The sequence below is a fragment of the Rhinolophus sinicus genome, chromosome 2, assembly GCF_057876585.1.
Source record: "Rhinolophus sinicus isolate RSI-liver-muscle chromosome 2, RSI-T2T, whole genome shotgun sequence".
Classification (NCBI taxonomy): Eukaryota; Metazoa; Chordata; class Mammalia; order Chiroptera; family Rhinolophidae; genus Rhinolophus; species Rhinolophus sinicus.
Genome location: NC_142502.1, coordinates 73,234,458 through 73,255,120, shown reverse-complemented (window position 1 = coordinate 73,255,120; position 20,663 = coordinate 73,234,458). Strand labels below are relative to the sequence as shown.

The 20,663-nt window shown below is 39.0% G+C and overlaps 2 protein-coding genes across 6 annotated transcripts in view; one reads left to right on the top strand and one right to left on the bottom strand.

Annotated features, from left to right (window-relative positions):
• SLC17A5 (solute carrier family 17 member 5) overlaps positions 1-19,224 on the bottom strand; it is a 51,853-nt gene extending 32,629 nt beyond the window's left edge. For 3 of the 5 annotated variants that reach the window (XR_016020269.1, XM_019749319.3, XM_074333206.2), the window contains exons 1-3: positions 18,985-19,224; positions 8,871-9,067; positions 1,807-2,040 (exon numbers count right to left, since the gene is read on the bottom strand). Coding sequence is in view for 4 of the 5 variants with exons in the window: in XM_019749319.3 (XP_019604878.2) it covers positions 1,807-2,040; positions 8,871-9,067; positions 18,985-19,096 (543 nt within the window). In the remaining variant the exon portion in view is untranslated. Of the gene's footprint in view, positions 1-1,806; positions 2,041-8,870; positions 9,068-9,607; positions 9,748-18,984 lie in introns of those variants that run through there. The other 2 variants (XM_088795603.1, XM_074333205.2) reach the window with 2 other exon arrangements.
• The window catches only part of CD109 (CD109 molecule), a 208,463-nt gene that overhangs the window by 41,683 nt on the left and 146,117 nt on the right, over positions 1-20,663 (top strand). The gene's annotated exons all lie outside the window — the stretch shown is intronic.

The following is a 20,663-nucleotide window of genomic DNA, read 5'->3' as shown; positions in this document are numbered from 1 at the left end:
TGTATCATGGAGCATCCATAGGAGGAGTCATTATAAAATAAAGCTTAAGACTTTCGAAAATGTCCACAGTGATTATGTTATGGGAAACTTTACTATAAAACCCTAGGGATAATGTAGGTATATTTATGGTGAATCAGGTGCTACTGTGTTTCCCCGAAAACAAGACCTAATCGAACAATCAGCTCTAATGCGTCTTTTGGAGCAAAAATTAATATAAGACCTGGTCTTATTTTACTATAATATAAGACCCGGTCTTTAATATAATATAATATAATATAATATAATATAATATAATATAATATAATATAATATAATATAATATAATATAATACCGGGTCTTATATTAATTTTTGCTCCAAAAGACGCATTAGAGCTGATTGTCCGGCTAGGTCTTAGTTTTGGGGAAACATGGTAGGGATGAAAGATGCTGACCTGAGTTTATGGACGAGGCAATGTACATGTGATACATATTGGAGGAATAAAGGTAGATAAAAGATCCTAAGAATATACACAGCTTAAATTCTATTTAGAAATAAAACAGTCACATGAGCTAGCAGTAATAATACAATTGATATAAAGCTAAATTAATGGCATAGACAGGAACTTAAGATATGGGAATACATTCAGAAAGAAGATTCAATATCTGGATCAGAGAAAATATACTACAATTAAGGATAATTTACTTAGGAAAGGAGAAGAGAAACCAGATAATACAGGGGTAATTTTTATTTTGTAGTCAAGAGGGGTTTATTTAATACAACCTCTATTTGATAAGGACAAAATAAGAATGTTCAGATGAATGATCAGAGCTTCAATTTAAATAGCACTTGGCGATTTCCAAAGTATTCTAGCAATCATTATCCAATTTGAGCTGTGACTGAGGATGGGGCAGCTAGTTTAGTCCCAGTTTTAAAAAATGATGGAATTAAGGCCTAGAGATTAGGACTTACTTGAGGTTTCACCGTTAGATACAGTGAAGCTATTATTCAAACTCTGCTTTTATGACTCAATTAGTGTGTTTCCAAGATAGCGTAATACATTGCTACCTAAAATAATCTTCATGCTCCACACCAAACCTGGAGGCTACTATCTTGCTTGGGTTAAAGAAATGTGAAGAGAAAGCAAACTAAGTCTATGCCTTGGTTTCAGGGGTAGAAGTTCAAAGTTGGAAACAAAAAGAGATCATTATTTAAAGATGGAGGTACATGTGATGAAATGCAAAAGAGAAGTGGAAAGGAAAGATTAGGAATTAAAAGTTTCAAAAGTGATAAAAATCTTAGGAGGAGAGGGGGAAAAAAAGACATAAAAATTAACAATTCTAAAAGCAACAGAAAGGCCAGAAGAATCATAGAACCAAAGAAAGATAGTTATATAAAATAATAAATAATTTGTCTCTAAATTAGAGGACCAGAAAAAGAACAAATGATAAAGAGGAATATCTATGAATAGCAACAAATTTAAAAGTAAAAAAGTAATTCATCTGTACCATCAATGATACAACAGAAATAAACTGTGGCAAAGTTCAGGAGGTACGGATGGTCCATCTTCATTGTTTTAATAATGGTTTAATTTCTTATCAACTAAAGTAAAAGAGAGTAGGGGGAGCTGTACTGTGTCCCCTAGAAAATGTTTTGTCTGCTCTTTGGGTAACGCTTTCAATTTCAGGGTGCTCCCACTCAAGACCTTATTGACCACAGACAGAATCTACTAAGGTTATTTTCTAGTTAATCATTTTTCTCATTAAAAAATCCATATTATCTTCCAATGTCAATCTTTGAAGGAAAACAGAAAAGAGGAAAAAGTTACCTCTCCTAGTCCTTCCAGCGCTCTGAGTACAATGAGAGCTCCCACTCCGAAATCTGCAGCAATGGGAGTAAACAGGGTGAAGATGGAGGTGCCAAGGATCCCAAAACCTAGCAGCAGTTTACCCCCAACTTTGCTGGCAATGTATCCTCCAGGAATCTGGGTGATGATGTAGCCATAAAAAAAAGAACCGAGAATCCATCCTTGAGTTTCTGCATCCCATTGGTACCTTTTGCCCTATAAAGAATAGGAGGAAAAAAAAAAAAAAGACACCAACCTTTTAAAACCTTGATTAAACAGCTCCTGTACCTTACTGGCATGTAAGTACAAATAAATATCATTTTGAACCACTGTTTTAGACTGAAGAACACACAAACTTTCTGAGTCACCATGATACAGACAGACATGCAGTTTCTGGAAGTGAATGGGAAATCATTGAAAGTCATAAACTTCAAGAAGCTTGCTATTTTATGAAACTAGACTACAGAACTAGTTGCAGAGACTTTGTAATGACCGTGATCAAGAAGGCTCAAAAAAGAGGCACAGGCTTAATCCAGAAAGATATTTACTAGGCTACTATAATGGCTGAGCTAGGCTTTAGAGCTAGGCCTGAGTTCAAGGCTAGCTCTATTACTCACTGGATTTATCATCTGGGAAGATTAATGAAAAAGGTGCATAAAGTAAGTCCTGATGACACACATTAAGTGTTCATTTAATGGTAGCTATTAGTATGCATAAATATAGATCATTAATATCTTTCCATTTCAGACCCGCACTTGAACAAGCATATAGAACAATAAAAAAGAGTAAGAATTTAAACCAAGCCACAAACTTCATGTGAACAGGAAATGTCTTTTAATTAGTAGGAGCACATAGTAAGGTAATAATGAAGAATTAGTGATTGATTTGAATATCTGACATTTTTAATACACATAGCTGTATAACCGAGCCAATGTGTCAAGAACCATTCCAGCATTTCTTTTTAGTAAGGCAGATGAAAATAAGTAGCTTGCTCAACAAAAGCACTTCCCAATGGGAAAGATGTAAAGCAAACTCTGAATTATCCTTGTTTCTGGCACCAATTTGTAGCTTATCTGTAGACTTCTAGGATTTTATGACCTGTTTAGCAGTTATATGTCATACGAGTAGGTTGCAGTGGGGAAAGTGGGTGATATGTACCCAAATATGTATTTAACAACATTAGTCAAGTCAAATGTAAAGATTTTTTGATAAGTCATTATTTTGTACATGTGCTTATTTGGGCAGAAAACCTCTTCCCTGCTTAAATGCTCTTGTTTGTAAATAGCAGAGCAGACTCGCTCAAGTGTGATCTGGCTTCTTTGTGAGCACTGAAAATGGATGAAAATACATATACTCATAAAAAAAGACACCAGGCTTTGTTCCCTGTACTGTCTCCTTGTGTGATAAGCAAAATAAAATATAGTCACGGGACACATAATGCCATTTCAGTCAATACTGGACCACATATAGGACAGTGGTCCTATAAAATTATAATGGAGCTGAAAATTCCTATTGCCTAGTGACATTGTAGTGCAAAACATTATACAAACACTTAACATTGTGTTATAATTGCCTAAAGTATTTAGTATAGTAACAAGCTGTACAGGTTTGTAGCATAGGAGCTGCAAGGGAACGGAATTTGTCATCCTAAAATACGTCTACTTGGCATAAGCATTATTTCAGTCTGGTTAATTTTAAGAAACAGCAGACATGGGAGAAGTTCTGAAAACAAAGTAGAAGTTACCCTTTGTAAAACACATTCAGATTTGTAAGGGATGTCTCCTTTTGTAACAGTATCTCCCTCTCTATACCTGGAAAGGGGGATGACTTTATCGCTAGAAACTAATCAATGCAGAAGACAGCGACTTAAATCTTGGTCACAACCTTGCCCTTGTTTACTCTCCATAACAACCATACCCCTGTGTACTGGGCTTTCCCTTTCATACTGGCAAAAACAAAAACTTTCCACAAGGTAGGTGAGTCACCATGATACAGACAGGCAGTTTCTAGATGTGAATGGAAAAATAACTGACTTCCCCGACTCCCAACATCTTTTGTCTTCAGTTGAAGATGGTATTTAAGGTGGTGACTTCAGCCATTTTGGCAAATTACTGTTTCCCTGGGTCTTTCCCATGTATATAAGAAGTACACATGCTATTAAAATTTCGTTTGTTTTTTTTCTTGTTAATCTGTACTTTATAACAAGAATGTCTAGCCGAGAACCCAGAAAGGTAGAGGGAAAATTATGTTTTCTCCCCTACAGAGCAATACCATATAGCCTAGGTGGGTAGCAGGCTACACCATGTACATTTGTGTAAGTGCTCTTTATGATGTTCACACAATGAGAAAATCACCTAATGATGCATTTCTCAGAACAAATCCCCATCATTAAGTGGCATGTGATTGTATTTAAAGTGTGTAAAACTCAATTCTGAACAAATGATAAACACACACTTATCAATTCCGCTACAATACAAGGCAGGCAAAATGACTTAAATAACTTAGGTTAGGCATGTATAAATTTTGGAAAAGAATGTCCTAAGAAATCGAGCTGATCTCATTTTTCATCCTGCAGTGGAGATTATCTAAGCTCTCCCGCAACAGTAGCCTCATAAGAAAACAGCTATTAAATAATAGTCCCATAAAGACTATTTAGCAGCATCTAAAACAATCAAATTTTCTGGTGTGGGGGAGGAAGAAACTTTCTTCAACTCACCTAGGTTCCTTCAGCTGGTCTAAATAATTAAATCTACATGAGACAGATTAAAGAGATAAAAATAACCAAATTTAATTACATAGGTGTGTATGGGAACCCCACATACATGAGAGAATCAGACAGGAAGGGAACATGAGGTGTATACATGAGAAATACAGGACCTTCTGCTAAGGATAAGGTAAAGTACCTTGGGGCTTCAGAGGGGAGGAAGGTCACTGCAGGATGATAAGAAGAGTAGATGTTCAGTAATGAGAAGTTTACCTTGCCCTAGATAGGTCATAAAGTTATTTCTGGTAATAACTCTTATTATGGGCAAGGCCCCTAATTGAAGTTCATTAAGAGAGAGGTAAAAATTTCTCATGAGGCTGCAGCTCAAAATAATTCACATGCCCATGTGGCACATCTTGGGGAGGCCTGTTCTGAACCCCTTCAGCCCTGCCTTTGAAACTTCCTGATGAGTTTCACATTCCAGAAGTTGGGTTGATAGATTATTCCATATCTCATTAAACCAGTCTCAGTATTGAAAATAGGTCAGTTCAGTTGAACAGTTTTTATCTCATTTCAGGATCTGATGATGCAGGTGGATTCCCAAAGTTAGGACTATGGTGCAAACAATCAAGTATTTAGTAATAAGAGCTATCCCTATGGAAACAAAAGAAAAACAATGGTGAATGATTGGAGCGGACTATAATTCCTCTTTCTGAGTTCTGAAGGCAGGCAGTCAAGGATTCCAAATGTCTGGCTTGAAGCATATTCAGATGGAGTGATGGCAGGTAGTAACAATTTGATGGATTTTCCTGGTCTGTAGTTTGAATATCTCTGGTGATGTTTCTGCAACAGGCATGAAGATTGTCCATATATGAGTCGTTGTGATGATTGTCCTGAAGTTTGTATCAAGTTGTCCCACTTTAGTTTGCATGGCTTTGGGAAAAGGGACATTTTAGTTCTCGATGGTTCTGAGTCACAGGATAGGAGAAAAATTGAAAATGTTAGTTTGGGGAGTCATAACTAGATATTGGAGAAAAACTGAAAAAATTCAAGATCCAGTCCAGTTTCCAGGTAGGAACAAAACCTCAAAAGACAATGCATGGCACTAGAATGTAATATCCACAAAGGTGTATTACTGAAACAAATTTTTTCTCTCTCTAATCACTGCCATTTTTACCAGATAACCAAATTAAGACTGATTTATTTGCAAAATAGTGTTGTTTCAATAAACTCAGCCTGATTATTTGTATAAATTCAGCAAGAATAGTGATTAACCATATAGGCTCTTTTAAATCTGTGTTGCTGGATTTTTTTTTCATAAGGAATCTACAGATTTAACTTTAAAAGGCCTCTTGAGGTCAGAGAAGCCACGGCAAGGACTTGCCATCAGAAGTCGCTTGCAATACTTATAGATTTGGGTAAGTTCCTCTCTTCTCGAAGTCCCCAAAATATTTTGAGGTTCTTACATCTGCCAGGAAGTGACCTTCTTTATTTACCTGGTAAGGCTGCTGGAAACCCTGTACGCAAGGTACCAGGCCTATATTTCCAAGGGTTTTTATTGGAAATATTGGCTTCCGTAAGTCAATCTTAATTCCTTAAAGCTGTCTGTTCATATCTGAGTCTATGTATGTCTCTCTTAAATATGACATCCTAGTCAAAGCCTTGGTAATATGACCAGTTTCCAATTATGTCCTGTCACAAGAATAGATTCCTATTGAACTTATGCAAATAATAATATTGCCATGAAAATGAGGATACTCACTAGCAGTTTCCAAATTCTGAAGGGATCAAATAGGGAAGCTATCTGGTCCCGGACTTCCATTTCTTTTAGGTTATAGAATTTAGTGGCATTTAGGCTTTCATAATTTTTTTTTGTATAATCCTTTGTACTTCTATGGTGTCTGTTGTAACTCCTCCTCTTTCTGATTTTATTTGAATCTTTTTTCCTTAGTGAGTCTAGTCAGAGGTTTATCAATTTTCAAAGAACCAGCTGCTTTTACAATAAAATTTTCAATCTTTTTGTTTTGTATTTCATTTAATTCTCTATTTTTATTATTTCCTTCTTTCTACTGACTTTGGGCTTCATCTGTTCTTCCTTTCTAGTTCTTTAAGGTGTAATGTTAGATTGTTTGAGATTTTTCTTGTTTCTTGAGGTAGTCCTGTAATGCTATCAACTTCCCTTTTAGTACCACTTTTGCTGCATCCCACAAATTTTCGTATGTCGTGTTGTCATTTTCATTTGTCTCTATGTATCTTTTGATCTCTTTTATTTCTTCTTTGACCAAATAGTTGTTCAGTAGCGTATTGTTTAACCTCCACCTAATTATAGTTATTCCAGCTATCTTCTTGTAGTTAATATAGTTTCATACCATTGCAGTTGGACAATATGCTTGGTATGATTTCATTCATCTTAAATTTATTGGAACCATGTTTTTTTGGGATGGAAAGTTCTATAAATAGTGGTTAAGTTCATTTCACTCTAATGTGTCATTTAAAGCCGATATTTCCTTGACTTTCTATCTAGATGATCTATCCATTGCTGTCAATGGGATATTCAGGTCCCCTACTATAACTATATTTTTGTTAGTTTTTCTCCTTAGGTCTGTTAGTAATTGCTTTATATATTTTGGTACTTTCAGTTTGGGTGCATATATGCTGACAAGTGTTATGTCTTCTTGATGAATTGTCCCTTTTAACATTATAAAATGTCCATCTTTGTCTCTTGTTATCTTTTTCATCTTGAAATCTATTTTGTCTAATATAAGTACTACTATACCTGATTTTCTCTGAATGCCACTTGCTTGAAGTATCATCTTCCACCCTTTCACTTTGAGCCTATGTTTGTTTTTAGAACTATGAGTTTTTAGAACTGCAGGCAACATGTAGTTGGATATTGTTTTTTAATTCATCCCATTACTCTGTGCCTTTTGATTAAAAAAAGTAAGTTAAATCTATTTACAATTAGAGTCATTATTGATATATGAGGACTTACTACAGCCATTTCATCTTCTGTTTTCTGGTTGTTCTGTTATCTCCATTGTTTCTTTTCCCTTGTGATTCTGTCTATTTTAGTTTGGTGGTTTTGTATGATTTTTTTTTTCTCTGTTTCCAATTTTTTTTGTTTCATGTCTCAGCTCTGGATTTTTGTTTTGTGGTTACCATTAGGCTTGTGTAAAATGTCTCTCATGTGTGTGTGTGTGTGTGTGTGTGTGTGTATGTATACACACACAATAGTCCTTTTTCTTCTGATTGCTTCTTATCTTCATTCACCTGTACCCATTCAGTCCTTTTCCATGAGTACTCGTACCAAATAACCAAGAGTCACTAAGCCCAAGAAACTAGTTTCACAAGTATCTTCTCCTCCTAATCTCAATTTAGAATAGGGAAAAAAAGGACTCTCAGCACTTTGCTTCCACTGAACTCTGCAGGTAGAGATCCGGGAGTCTGACTTGGCAAGAATTCTTACCTTCTTTTGCTGGCTCCTGTTAGAGGTCCCAGGATCTTTCTACTGCAGTAGCTTCGGGGTGAGCAGTGCCCAGCCGGTGAGATATCCTGCTCACAGTGCTAACTGTGTGGGAGGAAGAAATTTCCTCTACCCTCAAAGTTCTTTTGGCTGGTCTAATAATTAAATCTACATGAGACAGATTAACAAGAGAAATAACCAAATTTAATTACATACATACACACGAAAACCCCACATACAAGATAGGTTCAGAGACAGAAACTTCAAATGAGGTACATATGGCACTCTGAGATAAGGATGAGGTAAGACACCTTTGGGCTTCAGAGGACAGGGAGGTCATTGCAGGGCGGTAAGAAGAGTAGATGTTCAGTAATTAGAAGTTTGCCTTCCTCTACAGATAGGTTATAAAAAGTTACTTCTGGTGATAAATCTTATTATGGGAAAGACCCCTAATTTAAATTCTTTAAGGGAGAAGTAAGAGTTTCTTGTGAGTCTGCAGGTCTTGATTGCCTTCAGCTCAAAATAATTCACATGACAAAGTGGCACAACCTGGGAGGCCGGTTCTTACTCCCTGCACTGGTATGCCAAACAGGTTTTTCCAAATTTTCTTCAAGGATGAAATGCTTATAGACGAAACTGACAAATAACTTTTTAAATGGATCAAAGTATATTACACATACTACACATATTATAGCACAGCAGCAATAGCTATAGTTATAAGTTACTGGCCAGCCAGTTCCTGGGAAAACACAAAAGAAATTGATTCAGAGTTTACATTAAGAAATGTCTGTGGTTTCTATAGGATGATGAAAGACTTTTTAATATTTTTACTTGGTTGTATTTTAGGATTAAGGTTGTTTGCTTAAAAATAGAACTTACCATTTGATTGTGAAGAACTTTATTGGAAGCAGAATGCTCTGCACACTCCTTGGATGTTCTATTATCTGCTAAAGTTGTATTTGAATCTACCATATCCACTAATGCAACACTCAGATTCACACGTAATGCATAGAGAACGAAGAAACCAAAAAAGGCCAACACCGCTAAGTTATAACGAGCAGAACAGCACACTGGAGCTGAAATAAAGATTGGGGGGAAACTTTCATTACAAAGACTAACTTAGATGATATTGTCTAAATTACTAAAAAGGTTACTTTTTAGAAGTGCACAAAGGAACGAATCATGAATATCTTCCAGAGAATATTCTCAGATTAAGCATATCTAAAAACACTTGTCAGAAAGAATTTATTCCCAGTATCTGTAGTTTTGATAAACATTTCACACATGAGAGCCTGCACTGTAAGACAGTTTCTTAAAACATAGAAGCAATAGCTTTATCAACTTTGCTCAGAAAGCTTTCCATTCCAGAGTCAATACTGAAACCCTAATCCCTGTCAGCTGGCAAAGATATGAGAAAGGTAGGTAAGGGAGTTTAATGGCATCACTATTTCTAAAAAACTAAAATAAAACATGGACAATATACTTGAATACTCACTACAGCATAGCATGTATACTACTGACTACAGATTAGTAGCCATCTCATTGTAAATGTAGCACAGCACAAAAAATTTACTGCCAAGGATAGAGCATGAACCCCCTCTTGATAAATTTCTTACCTTGAAAAGTATCCTTGGAGACTGGGTTTGAGTCAGAAGCCATGAATAATACTTAAGGCTCTTTTAAACTAAATGTATTTAAGAATCCAGAAGGAAATTTGCAGAATCTATGATAGTAGCAGCATCTGTGACAGTTGCTCAGTTGATCATGCTTAAAGGGCCCATAGCAAAAAGGGAAATAATTGAATGTACCACAGTGACAAAAAAAAAAAAAAAAGGGAAGGCAGAGTAGGTTGGAGGAACCAATGAAAGAAGGATAATGCAAGAGGAGGAGTTTGGTCTATTTTTAACTCTCACCATAGGCTTATGCACATGCTTTCTCTTTTTTCTTTTACTGAGTTGCATAATGGGTGAGGAAATGGGAATTCAGGAAGGGTAAGTGACAAAGCGATATTGACTAATCCAGGGTCTTACACCTTTAAGTTTGGTAAACACTGAGTGTTTGATAAATATCTGTTAAAAATATAAGTATCTATTTCATTTGGTAATGACAAGTTACACGTGTGTGTGTGGTGTGGTGTGGTGGGTGTGGTGTGTGTGTGTTTCCCCTACTCATGAATCATGGTGTTTTCACTGACCAAGAATACATTTTGGTACAAAGGTTTTGGTACTGATTCAGACTGAGTGATTCACAATGAAGTATTAATGAATAGGGCAGAATTATACTTAGGTATATATTAATATACTATGAACCAACTCACTTTTCCATAAATCCTAACAAACTTAAACAGCTGCTATCATTTTTCCTCTGGACAAGATTTACATCTTTTAACAGAGAACTTTTCATTTAGTATCCTTTATCAGGAGTACAGCTATTACAATTATGTCACCACAGACACGGTTAGATCCAGACCTGTGAGAATTGCATTTCTAAGGCTCCATTCACAGTGTCTCTGTTAACTGAATCTAGGCACATTTGCTTTCTGCTCCAACCAAATGGGTAGTGGTCTAGTTAGGAACAATTTGGGTACTGCTAGGCATGTTTTATAGGAGAGCACTTTTTTTTTTTTTTTAAATCAACACTTTGTGTCAGACAATAATACACGTAAGTCAGGATGAGGACTCATGATCTTGCCAAATTTGGGCTATTAGAATGTGCTACTTTGAGTAATTTGGAGCAAGAAAAACCCAGATTTATGTATTGTTTGCTTTGCCAAAGTACGTTTATGAAGTTCATTGTCTACTTCAGCAGAGGTGTGACAAGATAATGATTTATGATTTAAAGAGCTTCTGTGGTTGCTGTGTGGAGATTACAAAGGGGAGAAGTGTGAATAGTAGCGGGGGGGGGGGGTGCAGACTCAGGGAGACTACTTAAGGAACTATTTCAGTTTTCCAGGTAAGAGATGAAGGTGATTTAAACTAAAATAATGCAGAGACAGTGGAGAGAAATGGGCAGATTTGAGATAAATTTAAAGGCAAAATTGACAGGCCTTGCCTACATATTAGCTGTGGGGGAAGAATGAGGTTACTAGTAATTCTTTTCCTCTAAATAACTATTTTATGCTGCTCTGATTTATAATGTTATTACTCCATTCTATCCTGATTTGCAGTTACTTTATTTTATTGTATGTTATTAGTTTCTCCTACATGTTGCTTGATTTGAACTATGCTCTATCTCACCATGTGAATAAGATGTGGGGCTAGAAGCTTGGGAAGTGAAGGAAAAGTAAGTAAAATGATTTCTAATTATTAGTGATATTACTTGAAAGTTATGGATCAAGCAACTTTAACTTTTTGGGGCACAGTCAATAATCAGAAAATAAAAAAACAACATAGATGTTGTAAAGTATATGAATATTAAGTTTTAAGAAATATTAAAAATAAGTGGTTACGATCTTTTAAAAAATGGTTGATTACAAATCTGTCAGAAAAATTTTATTTCAAAAACATACGATGATATGTGCCTGTGAATTTGGATAATGTTTGGAATTGGGCCAACGAAAGCATGCTTGTATGATGAAGAGAGAGAATATCCACCGAGAATCTGCCGCATTGAAATCAAGTTCAAAGCAAAATCATGCTTACGTAACGAACAGAGCACCCATGAAAACAAACATCAACTTCTCAAATATGGTTTAAACTTAGGAAATGTAGAATGGGTGTAGCTGAAAGAACACAGGCTATTTTAGAATGAAGCAGTCCTGGGGATGAAACTCAGTTCTGATTTTCACTGGCTGTGTCTTTGGGGAAGTTACTTAATAGTTTTCATTCTCAGGTTTCTCAGCTTTAAAATGGGGTGACCATTATCTACCTCACTAGATTTTGTGTGGATTAAACGAGATACTGTAGGGCAGTACAGTAGACACTCAGTAAAAGCACGTTCTTTTCCTGTTGACCCTGGAGAAAGTTATACCAATAAGATAAGGTGCTACAGTATATGTGTGTAACAAGGGACAAAAGAGTCAAAATAGTGTGTGTGTGTGTGAGGGAAGTCCTCTTGGAGAAAGCACATTTGCACTGACTCTTCACCAATGAGCAGAAAGTCACCAAGCAGGTTAGAGGAGGAAGAGCAATGCAAGCAAAGACAGCGGTACGTACAGAAATATAGAAATGAGACAGACAAGCACAGGGAGAGCAGGAAACTCCAAATGATCTGACATGGCTGGACTATGTATTGTACTGTAGTAACTATGAGTGGGGCAGTGGGTATTAAGTTTGACAACAAAATGGAACAGCTAATGGTTATTGAGCACTTACTATGTACTTGGCACCAGTCCAAGTGTTTTTGTCTACATAGGGGTTATTATAAAGATTAACTGAGTCCGTATATGTAAAATGCTTAGAACAGTGCTTAGTACATAATAAGCCTTCAATAACTGTGAGTTATTAGGTTGGTGCAAAAGTAATTGCGGTTTTCACAATTATTTTAAACCACAATTACTTTTGCACCAACCTATTATTATTATTATTATTATTATTATTATTGCTTTTTCTGGATGGTAGCAATTGAGGTCATTTGTTAGGAGTTGAGGTTATGTCTCATGAGAAATTAAAGATTGGGAAAGAAAGATAAGAAGTTGTTGAAGAGAGTGGGGGTGTCAAGTTCCCAGTGAAACATACAGGGCTGCCGAGTGAGTAGACACCCACACAAAACTGGTAGGAGCAATCTGCCCCAGTGTGTGACCTGGAAGAATTGCACACCTGTGCTCGGAGGTAGGCACTGGGAAAGGAGATAGCGCGCTGAGATGGAGGTGGTGACAAAGCATAGGGCAAGGGACTTTAGAGTACTGGCAAGAAAATAAAGTGTTTGACTGTGATTCTGACCCAAGAAGAAAGTATGGAGTGGGCTAGTGGTTTAGGAAAATGGACACTAGAATATAAAAGCTCTGTGAGCGCAGGAAGGAAAGAAGTCATTAGACATGTAGGAGTTCAGAGAGCTGAGGGGACATGGTGTTAGATGAGAAGTCACTCAAGATAATGGCAGGAATTAGTGTGTAGAAGATGGAGGTGTGTCAGATGGCAAAGCCTTTGATGAATGAAGCAAAGAGCCAGGAAGTGGGGAGATGACAGACACAACAATGCAGGAGGAAAGTGGTCTAGCCCAAGGCATTGAGGGTGGAGGGGTAACTGTCTGGAAGCATCAATGTGCGACAAGGAGGAGTCTATCCCATCAATTAACACAAGGGAAGAGAAAATTATCTCCCCTAGAGAGAGCAGTGGGGAGTGAAAGTGGTATGCCCAGAAGGCCAGGTTTCTGTTAAAGCAAGGAGGTGCAGGTGGTGAGGCAAGACTGGTGACAGCCTGAGGATCTGGGGCATTTATTCACGGTGGAAGGGTTTGCCAGAGGGGAGGTGTGGGCCTGGGTGAGGAGCAAGTAAATACTAAACAGTGAGGCGCTGAGACTGAGGTGAAAAACCCATGGCTAGGGGCCCTGACCTAAGCAAAGATGACTTCCTCTAGAGGAGGGTGGGGACTGGACCTAGCGCGCCTCCTTGGCCAGGGAATTGCACTGGAAGAGTTCCTATTTAAAATGGATCAAATACGTTTTGCTTTTAAAAAGGGTAATATTCAACTGGTCTCACGCTACCTTATGGGTAATTAATTCCTGATAAATCCTTATGGACTCCTAGCTCCCAAATTAATACCCATTTATCAGAAAACACCAAATTCCATTAAAATGGAATCAGTTACTTTAATATTAACATTGGTTATCACAACATGACCAAGGCCATTTCCGTGTTCTACAATATGGTTACTCTCTACCAGCACACCATACCTTATATTTAAGACTATCTTCACACACAAAGCATATTTGTGAAACTCAATGCTTGTGTAATTGAACCTGGAATGTAAACCACCCCTAACAGAATAATAGAGGCACCCCCCGCCCTTCAAACCCAAAAACAAAATCATTGAAAACAAAGCTCAGGGTGCACTATTTTCAGCGAGACAATCACAAGTTCCTATAGGTGTGACAGTGAAAAATGGGGCCCTGATTCTGTGGTGCCTAGCTTCTCTGAGGAATACAAAATTCAAATGGTCTTCCCTGATGGTGGTGATGATGATGGTGATATAATGATAACATTAGTAACTAACACATATAATGTGCCAAACTCTATTCTAAGCACTTTCTATTAGCTTATTTAATCCTCGCAACAACCCTATGAATGGGATATATTATCTTCCTTGATTTATAGATAACGAAGGCATGAGAGATCAGGTAATTGCTAAACTTACAGAGCTAATTAGTTAGTGGAGCTGGGATTGGCAATTAGGCACTCTGCCTTTAAACACAAAGAAAGGTCTTAGAAGCCCTAACAGTGATTTCTCCAACATGAATGAGCAGGTTTGGTGCAGTAAATAGTATTTTGAAAATCCACTTAACAGAATACAAGACACATTCATACAAAAGTAAACCTCAACTGGTGGAAAGCGTGAGGAATAAAGAATTTCTATGTGTGGGAGGGGAAGCTTTGCCCTTCTTTAATTTCCTCCCTTCTTTCTACCTAAATTAGGCATGAAAATTTATAGACTTCCTATTGTTTATCAGCATGGAGCCACCCTTCCCCCATCATTTGGTGTGCATCTCTGAAATCCAACTCGCTAAGTACTAAAAGCGAATGCTTTAGAGGCAAATCATAGTAGGGTTACTGAGAACTCTGCCATTATACTTGTATCAACCTGAGAGGTATTAATTCTCAACATTAAAGAAACTATAGCTTTCTCAATAAAGAAACACTATGCATAATTTAAAACCATGTCCTTTTATTCATGGTGGAGTGGGGAACTTTCAAATTTGTGAAGGAGCAAGTAAAAATGATTAAGCATTTTGCAAACAGCATTTCTCAAATATAACACAAATGTGGCAGTGTTGTGTCAAGGATGGAGGATAGGACTAAAATCCAGGAGAACTCTGAGGTTAGTCTTTAATAGGGCTACAGGCAATCTTTGGGAACTTAACTTCTTTGGTCCTCAGGTATTTGTGTATAAAATGATGTGCCAACAGATAATAGTTAGTGTCTAAGTTCTTTGAAGTGCTGTAAAATTTTAGGACTGATATTTTATCATCCTTTCTATCCTGAAAAACAAAACTATATATTTAGGCATCGATAAGGTACAGCTAATTTCATATCAGTTTGTTCCAGAAACAAACATAAACGATAAATAAAATGTATATATACATATACATATATATATAAGAGAAATTTTAAGGACTGCTAAAGATTTGCCCCTTCAGGCATCGAAGCTTGGAAAAACAAAAAAATCTGGATTGTGGCAGAGTGACTCTTCCACGATATGATCAATGCCGGATCCTGGTGCTGGACCTGGGCCAGAATGGAGATTGCTTACTGTCCCCCCTGTCCCCCCACCCCCCAGACCGTCTGATCTAATTGATGTTCATGTTGATATAAATCAGCAGCCCCCTTCTGCCTCCTGCCACATGCTGGTCCCTGGAACAGGCCATTGTCCTGACCCAGTTAAGTGTGTGAAACATTTATACCCGGGACTGGTCACTTACCAGGAACGGTGACTATCCTGCCTTGTTCTATATAATTCTTTGGCATCTGCCAAGCAGCGTGGGGTCTATTTTGTTTTGCAGCCGCCCAAAATGTGCCTCATATTTAAGTTTACCTTAACAAGTTCTATTAGTTACCAGACTGGAGTGGCCAACCTCATTTTTCTGTCTTTCCCTGCCCTGTGCTTAGGGAGGTAGACTTTCAGTCCTGGGAACTTTCCCTGGGTCTGAATGTACTCATGTGGATGGGAAGTTTTTTTTTAAACACCGACACTTTCTTGAACGTGCAAAGTGAATACAAGACCATAATTTAATTAAAAAATATAACTAAGGGTTATCTTGTGTCTCCTAATAGATTGTACATGGCAGATATTATTACTAAAGCTAGGACAGGGCGCACCCATGAGAGAGTAAAAGGAGGCCCCTGGCACCTCCTATAAAGCTGTGCCCATCTTTACCATCTCTTCTCTCCTAGGGCTCCTCGCTTGTCCTCCTGCTCACAGCACTCCACACACACAGCTGAATTTAAAATCCTGTTGACTAATGTACCGCCCTATGATCATAGGTCCCTCTCTCTAAAACCTTTATCATATTTTAAATAGCAAAAAAAAAAAGGTGTTGCTGCTATTTTTACTTCACTTTTGCTCTCTAGTAGGTATGTCAAGAGTAACAATAAGAAAGGAAGGGCTATAATGAAGACAGTCACCTCAACTCAGGAGGGACAGGGCTAAGATCTATACACTGAACCCCTGAATCAAGCTGGGATTGTTTTTAAAGGCAATGCTATGAGTAAATATTTTCTTTTTCCATCGACTTCATTGAAGTATAATTTACATACAATAAAATGCATCCATTTCAAGTGCACAGTTTGGTGAATTTTGGTAAATGTATACATCTGTACACCCTAATCAAGATGCAGAATTTTTCCACCACCCCAAGAAATACCCTAGTGCCTCTCTGCAGTCAATGTCTTCCTATCTGTAGCTTCCAGGCAACCACTGCTCTGCTTTCTGTTACTACAGGTTAGTTTTGCTTTTCTAGAACTTCATACTGATGGAATCATACATTAATATTGTGGCTTCTTTTGCTCAGTGTTTTTGAGATTTATCCAAATTGTGTTATGTGACAAAAGAAAAAGTCTGAGAAAAATTCTAAATTAAATTACAGCAGGCCAGAGGAGACAAGGGAGGTTAATCAGTTAGTAGAACTGCGGGCAGAAAACAACAGAAGACTGCTCACAGTCCTGAACGTATGTTGAAACTGTGAACCAACATCCAGGTGGCTGTTTCATCTCTTATCTAGAAAGGGATAGCAAACCACCAGATGGCACCTCATCCTGCTTATGCTTGAACTTTTCCGACTGTTGCTCACAACCAATCCAAAAGCAGCAAATACTTCTTCCTTATGGATGATGCGCCTATCCCAAAATTAGCTCTGCTTCACTTCTCCATCCTTCCCCATCTATAGCCAATGTAAATTCTTTCAAAACAACTTATATCTTTTTTCTCCAAACTCATTGTGTAAGAGAGCCCTGTTAATGCCAGGACAGAAATATGTCTGTCCTCTCTGTCTAGCCCTGCTACTGATGGTTTAGACTGTATGTCCCAGGATCTGGTCCTTCTCCTGGCTAGCATACGGCTCAATAAAGTCTTTCAGAAAAACTTTTGGCCTTAAAGGTTATTGTTTAACATGTGTATCAGTAGTTTCTTTTTATTACTAAGTAATATCCCATCATATGGAAGTACCACAATTTGTTTATCCATTCACCTGTTGATGGGTAGCTAGGTTGTTTCCAGGTTTTTACTATTATAAATAAAGGTGCTGTATTATGTTAATGTATATTTGACTTTAAAATAACCAGTTTCCAAAGTAGTTGTACCATTTTACACTCTTACCAGCAAAATAGGAGAGTTCTAGTTATTCCATATCTTTGTCAACATTTGGTATCTTCAGCCTTTTAAATTTTAGCCATTATAGTGGGTGTATAATGACTCATTGTGGTTTTAATCTGCATTTTCTTGACAACTGTATGTTTAACATTTGAGCTACATTTATACACGTATACTCGGATAGCTTCCCCAAATTGCAACAGAATATAGTAGTCTCTATAGTATAACATTTATTTCCGTATTTCCATTCTAGATTATTTTACAGAAGAAGACTATAGAAATCTAACACTATATGCACAGAAAAAGATCAGTTTATGGAACTAAGTCTAACTTCCAGGTAAAACTGTACTGGGGTACTGTATTTACATGAGCTTCCACTAAAATAATCTCCCAGCTGCCAGATGGAGCTATTAGGTTGGTGTAAAAGTAACTGCCATTTAAAAGGTTAAAAATAATTGCAAAAACATCAATTACTTTTGCACCAACCTAATAGACTGCCATCTCTACTGCTGCCATCTAGTAATGTTAAATAAAAAAGATACTACAGGACTATACTGTTCTCGGTCAGGAAAAGTCAAATTTCTAATTCAACTCTGTTTCTCACGCATACATCTTTGAAACTATAGGATGCATGCAAACTGATTTGTTTAGTTTTAATTATTTTTAAAGAAGTAATATTACAAAAGTATCAAAGAGCAAAATATTTTAATTTCCCCAAATTCAGGGAAGATGCATTGTGAAGTATCTCCTTTTCTATTTGTTGCAAAACCTTGGCTAAGTTACCTTAGAGTTTAACACATACCATATCTTGAGGATAACCAAACTATTTCCTAACTTAAATCGCAGGACATAGAAAAGAGAGCACAGCACTTTTAATCTCTTACTGCACAATTTCAAGCTATTCGCTGGGTGATGCAATAATGTCCTCCGCATACTCATAATTGTTAACCTCAGTGCTTTTCTGTGTCCCATCCTCGGCCAAGTTGCTACCAGATCACATGCTGGCGGGCAGGAAGCTGCGGAAACCTGGCAGTGACACGCAAGGAGAGCCAGCGGCTCTGTCCAGCCCTTTGCCCGTCGATTTGCAGGTTTCTCCCCCAGTTCACTCTCACAGCCGGTGCTCCACCCGGCCCTTTGCCCACTGACTTGCATCTTCTGCCCCCGTCCGTTCTTGCATAGGGTCCCACGCTCCATATTACCGAAAATCGCCAGGAGCCCAGTGCTGGCGGCGCCCAGCAGCTCCAGTCCAGGCCCCACGGGGCTGCACTTACCGAGGTCCCACCCGAGCTTCCCACCGCCCGCCTCGGGGCCCCGGAGCGGCTTCTGGGCACCGGGGGCAGGTGGGGGGTATCTGGGGCCCTGAATACTTTCCCCTTTCTCGAGTCCCCTCGCGCCCTGACTTCCCCATCCCGCAGCCCCAGGACCCTCGGCCTAAGCAGCTCTGGCCCATCGGCTCAGGGCGCGTGTGCTCTGGCCACAGTCTCTGCGGGACCGCCGCCCGCCCGAAGCCCCTGGACCGCTCCGCTGCTCACCGGCTTCCGCCTGCGGGGCGCCCTGCAAGAGGGGTGTGTTGTCCGAGACCTCCTCGCCATCGATCTGGGACAGGCCCCGAACCGGGGACCTGCCCCGAACCGGGGACCTCATGACGCCTCGGAGACGTCGGTGTGAGACCTACCGGCCCAAACGAACGTAAGGGCCGGACCGCCAAAGCCCCCAGGGAGCGATGGCCCCGCAAAGCTGCGGCGCTTGTACCGCCCCCGGCCAGGCACCGCCCCTCGGCCACGTCTTGTCACCGCGGCCCCGCCCAGAGGCGGCCGCGCTGACTCCGCCCCTGCCGCCATCTTAGCTTTGGGCAACTCGGGGGTGGAAAGCAGGATTCTGGGAGTTGTGGCCTGGTGGGGCGTGGTCCACGTTTAGTTTCCCCGCCAAGCGTGTTCTAGGCTTGCCTGTAAGTGTGTTCTGGTGAACAAGTGTAGGGATGGCGTCCCAGAGAGCAGTTCTTAGGCTCTGGACCTCCTGAGGAAAGGTGCTGGCTCGTGTCATAGGTGGCCATCAGCTGTGATTAGGTGGCCATCAGCTGTAACCAGTCAGCCATTAGCCGCTAATATAACTGCCTGGCTATGCTAGCAGGTGTGGATTGGGTCTAGCAAGTGAGGTTAGCAAGCGGGTTGTGGATTGTGTTGCTCCTACTTTTGTGTCCTGACCAGCTGCCATTGAGAATATAGTGGTGTGACTCCCCTATCTATGGCTCCATTGTTCCTTTTTGGCCTCACCATATCCTGTGTTCTTATGCGGGGAGCAGGGCTGGGTCCCTGTATTACAACAATGCACCGACCTCTTAAGTGCACTTGTAAAGCATAAGAGTGCCTCTGGGATCACTGATGAGGGGGAACTTGGAGGCCACGCATGGGAAATTGAATCATGCATGATTAATTGAAGGGTTTGGATCAGACTTGGGAAGTGGATGGTGTGTATTTGATGTTCAGTTATCAGTAGTAAATTGCCATGAATATTAGCAACTCTGATATTATTAACCTGTGACAGCATATTGTCCCTAAAATAGCTTTTGAGAAAGAAAAACAGTAAGTAGAAATATTGTTGAGTCCTAACAAATTGCCAATTTTCTAGGTCGAAATAACCCAATACTGGCAGTTTCATATGATACAACCTATAGTTCCTTTCATCTATGTATGTTGATGTCTCCACAGGTTTAATGTTCGAAACAGCTTATCCTGGTCTTTGCTGACTGAGAAAGAGGAACTAGGGAAATGGACCAGCCTGCCTTGGGGGGCAGGTGGAGGTGGAAATGGGATAAATCTTGGGCCTCTGTTCTGACCACAGGTTTCAGTTTATCAGTTACTGTGGGTAATAAAGATCTGGAGATTAAAGGAAAAATATGTGGTAGATGTCCTTGGGGACTTCATTGTAGTCAGAGAAGAGTCACAAGACAATAATTCAATAAACCAAGTCTGAGGATTGGTGAAGTCCATGTGGGAACAAATGGGAGGGTCAACCTTGCCCTGTAAGGAGGGTGGGGATTTCTGAAGTTATCCCTAACCTTGTGATCAGTAAATGCTAGGAAAGTTATCGAGTTAAAACAACAAATCAAGCCTTGTTTCTGAGTTTTACTGAAATACCCCATGTAGATTTTAAATTCTCTAAGGGGGTGGATTCCATCTTTTTTTAGGAGCTTGTAAAGCAATGCCACTCA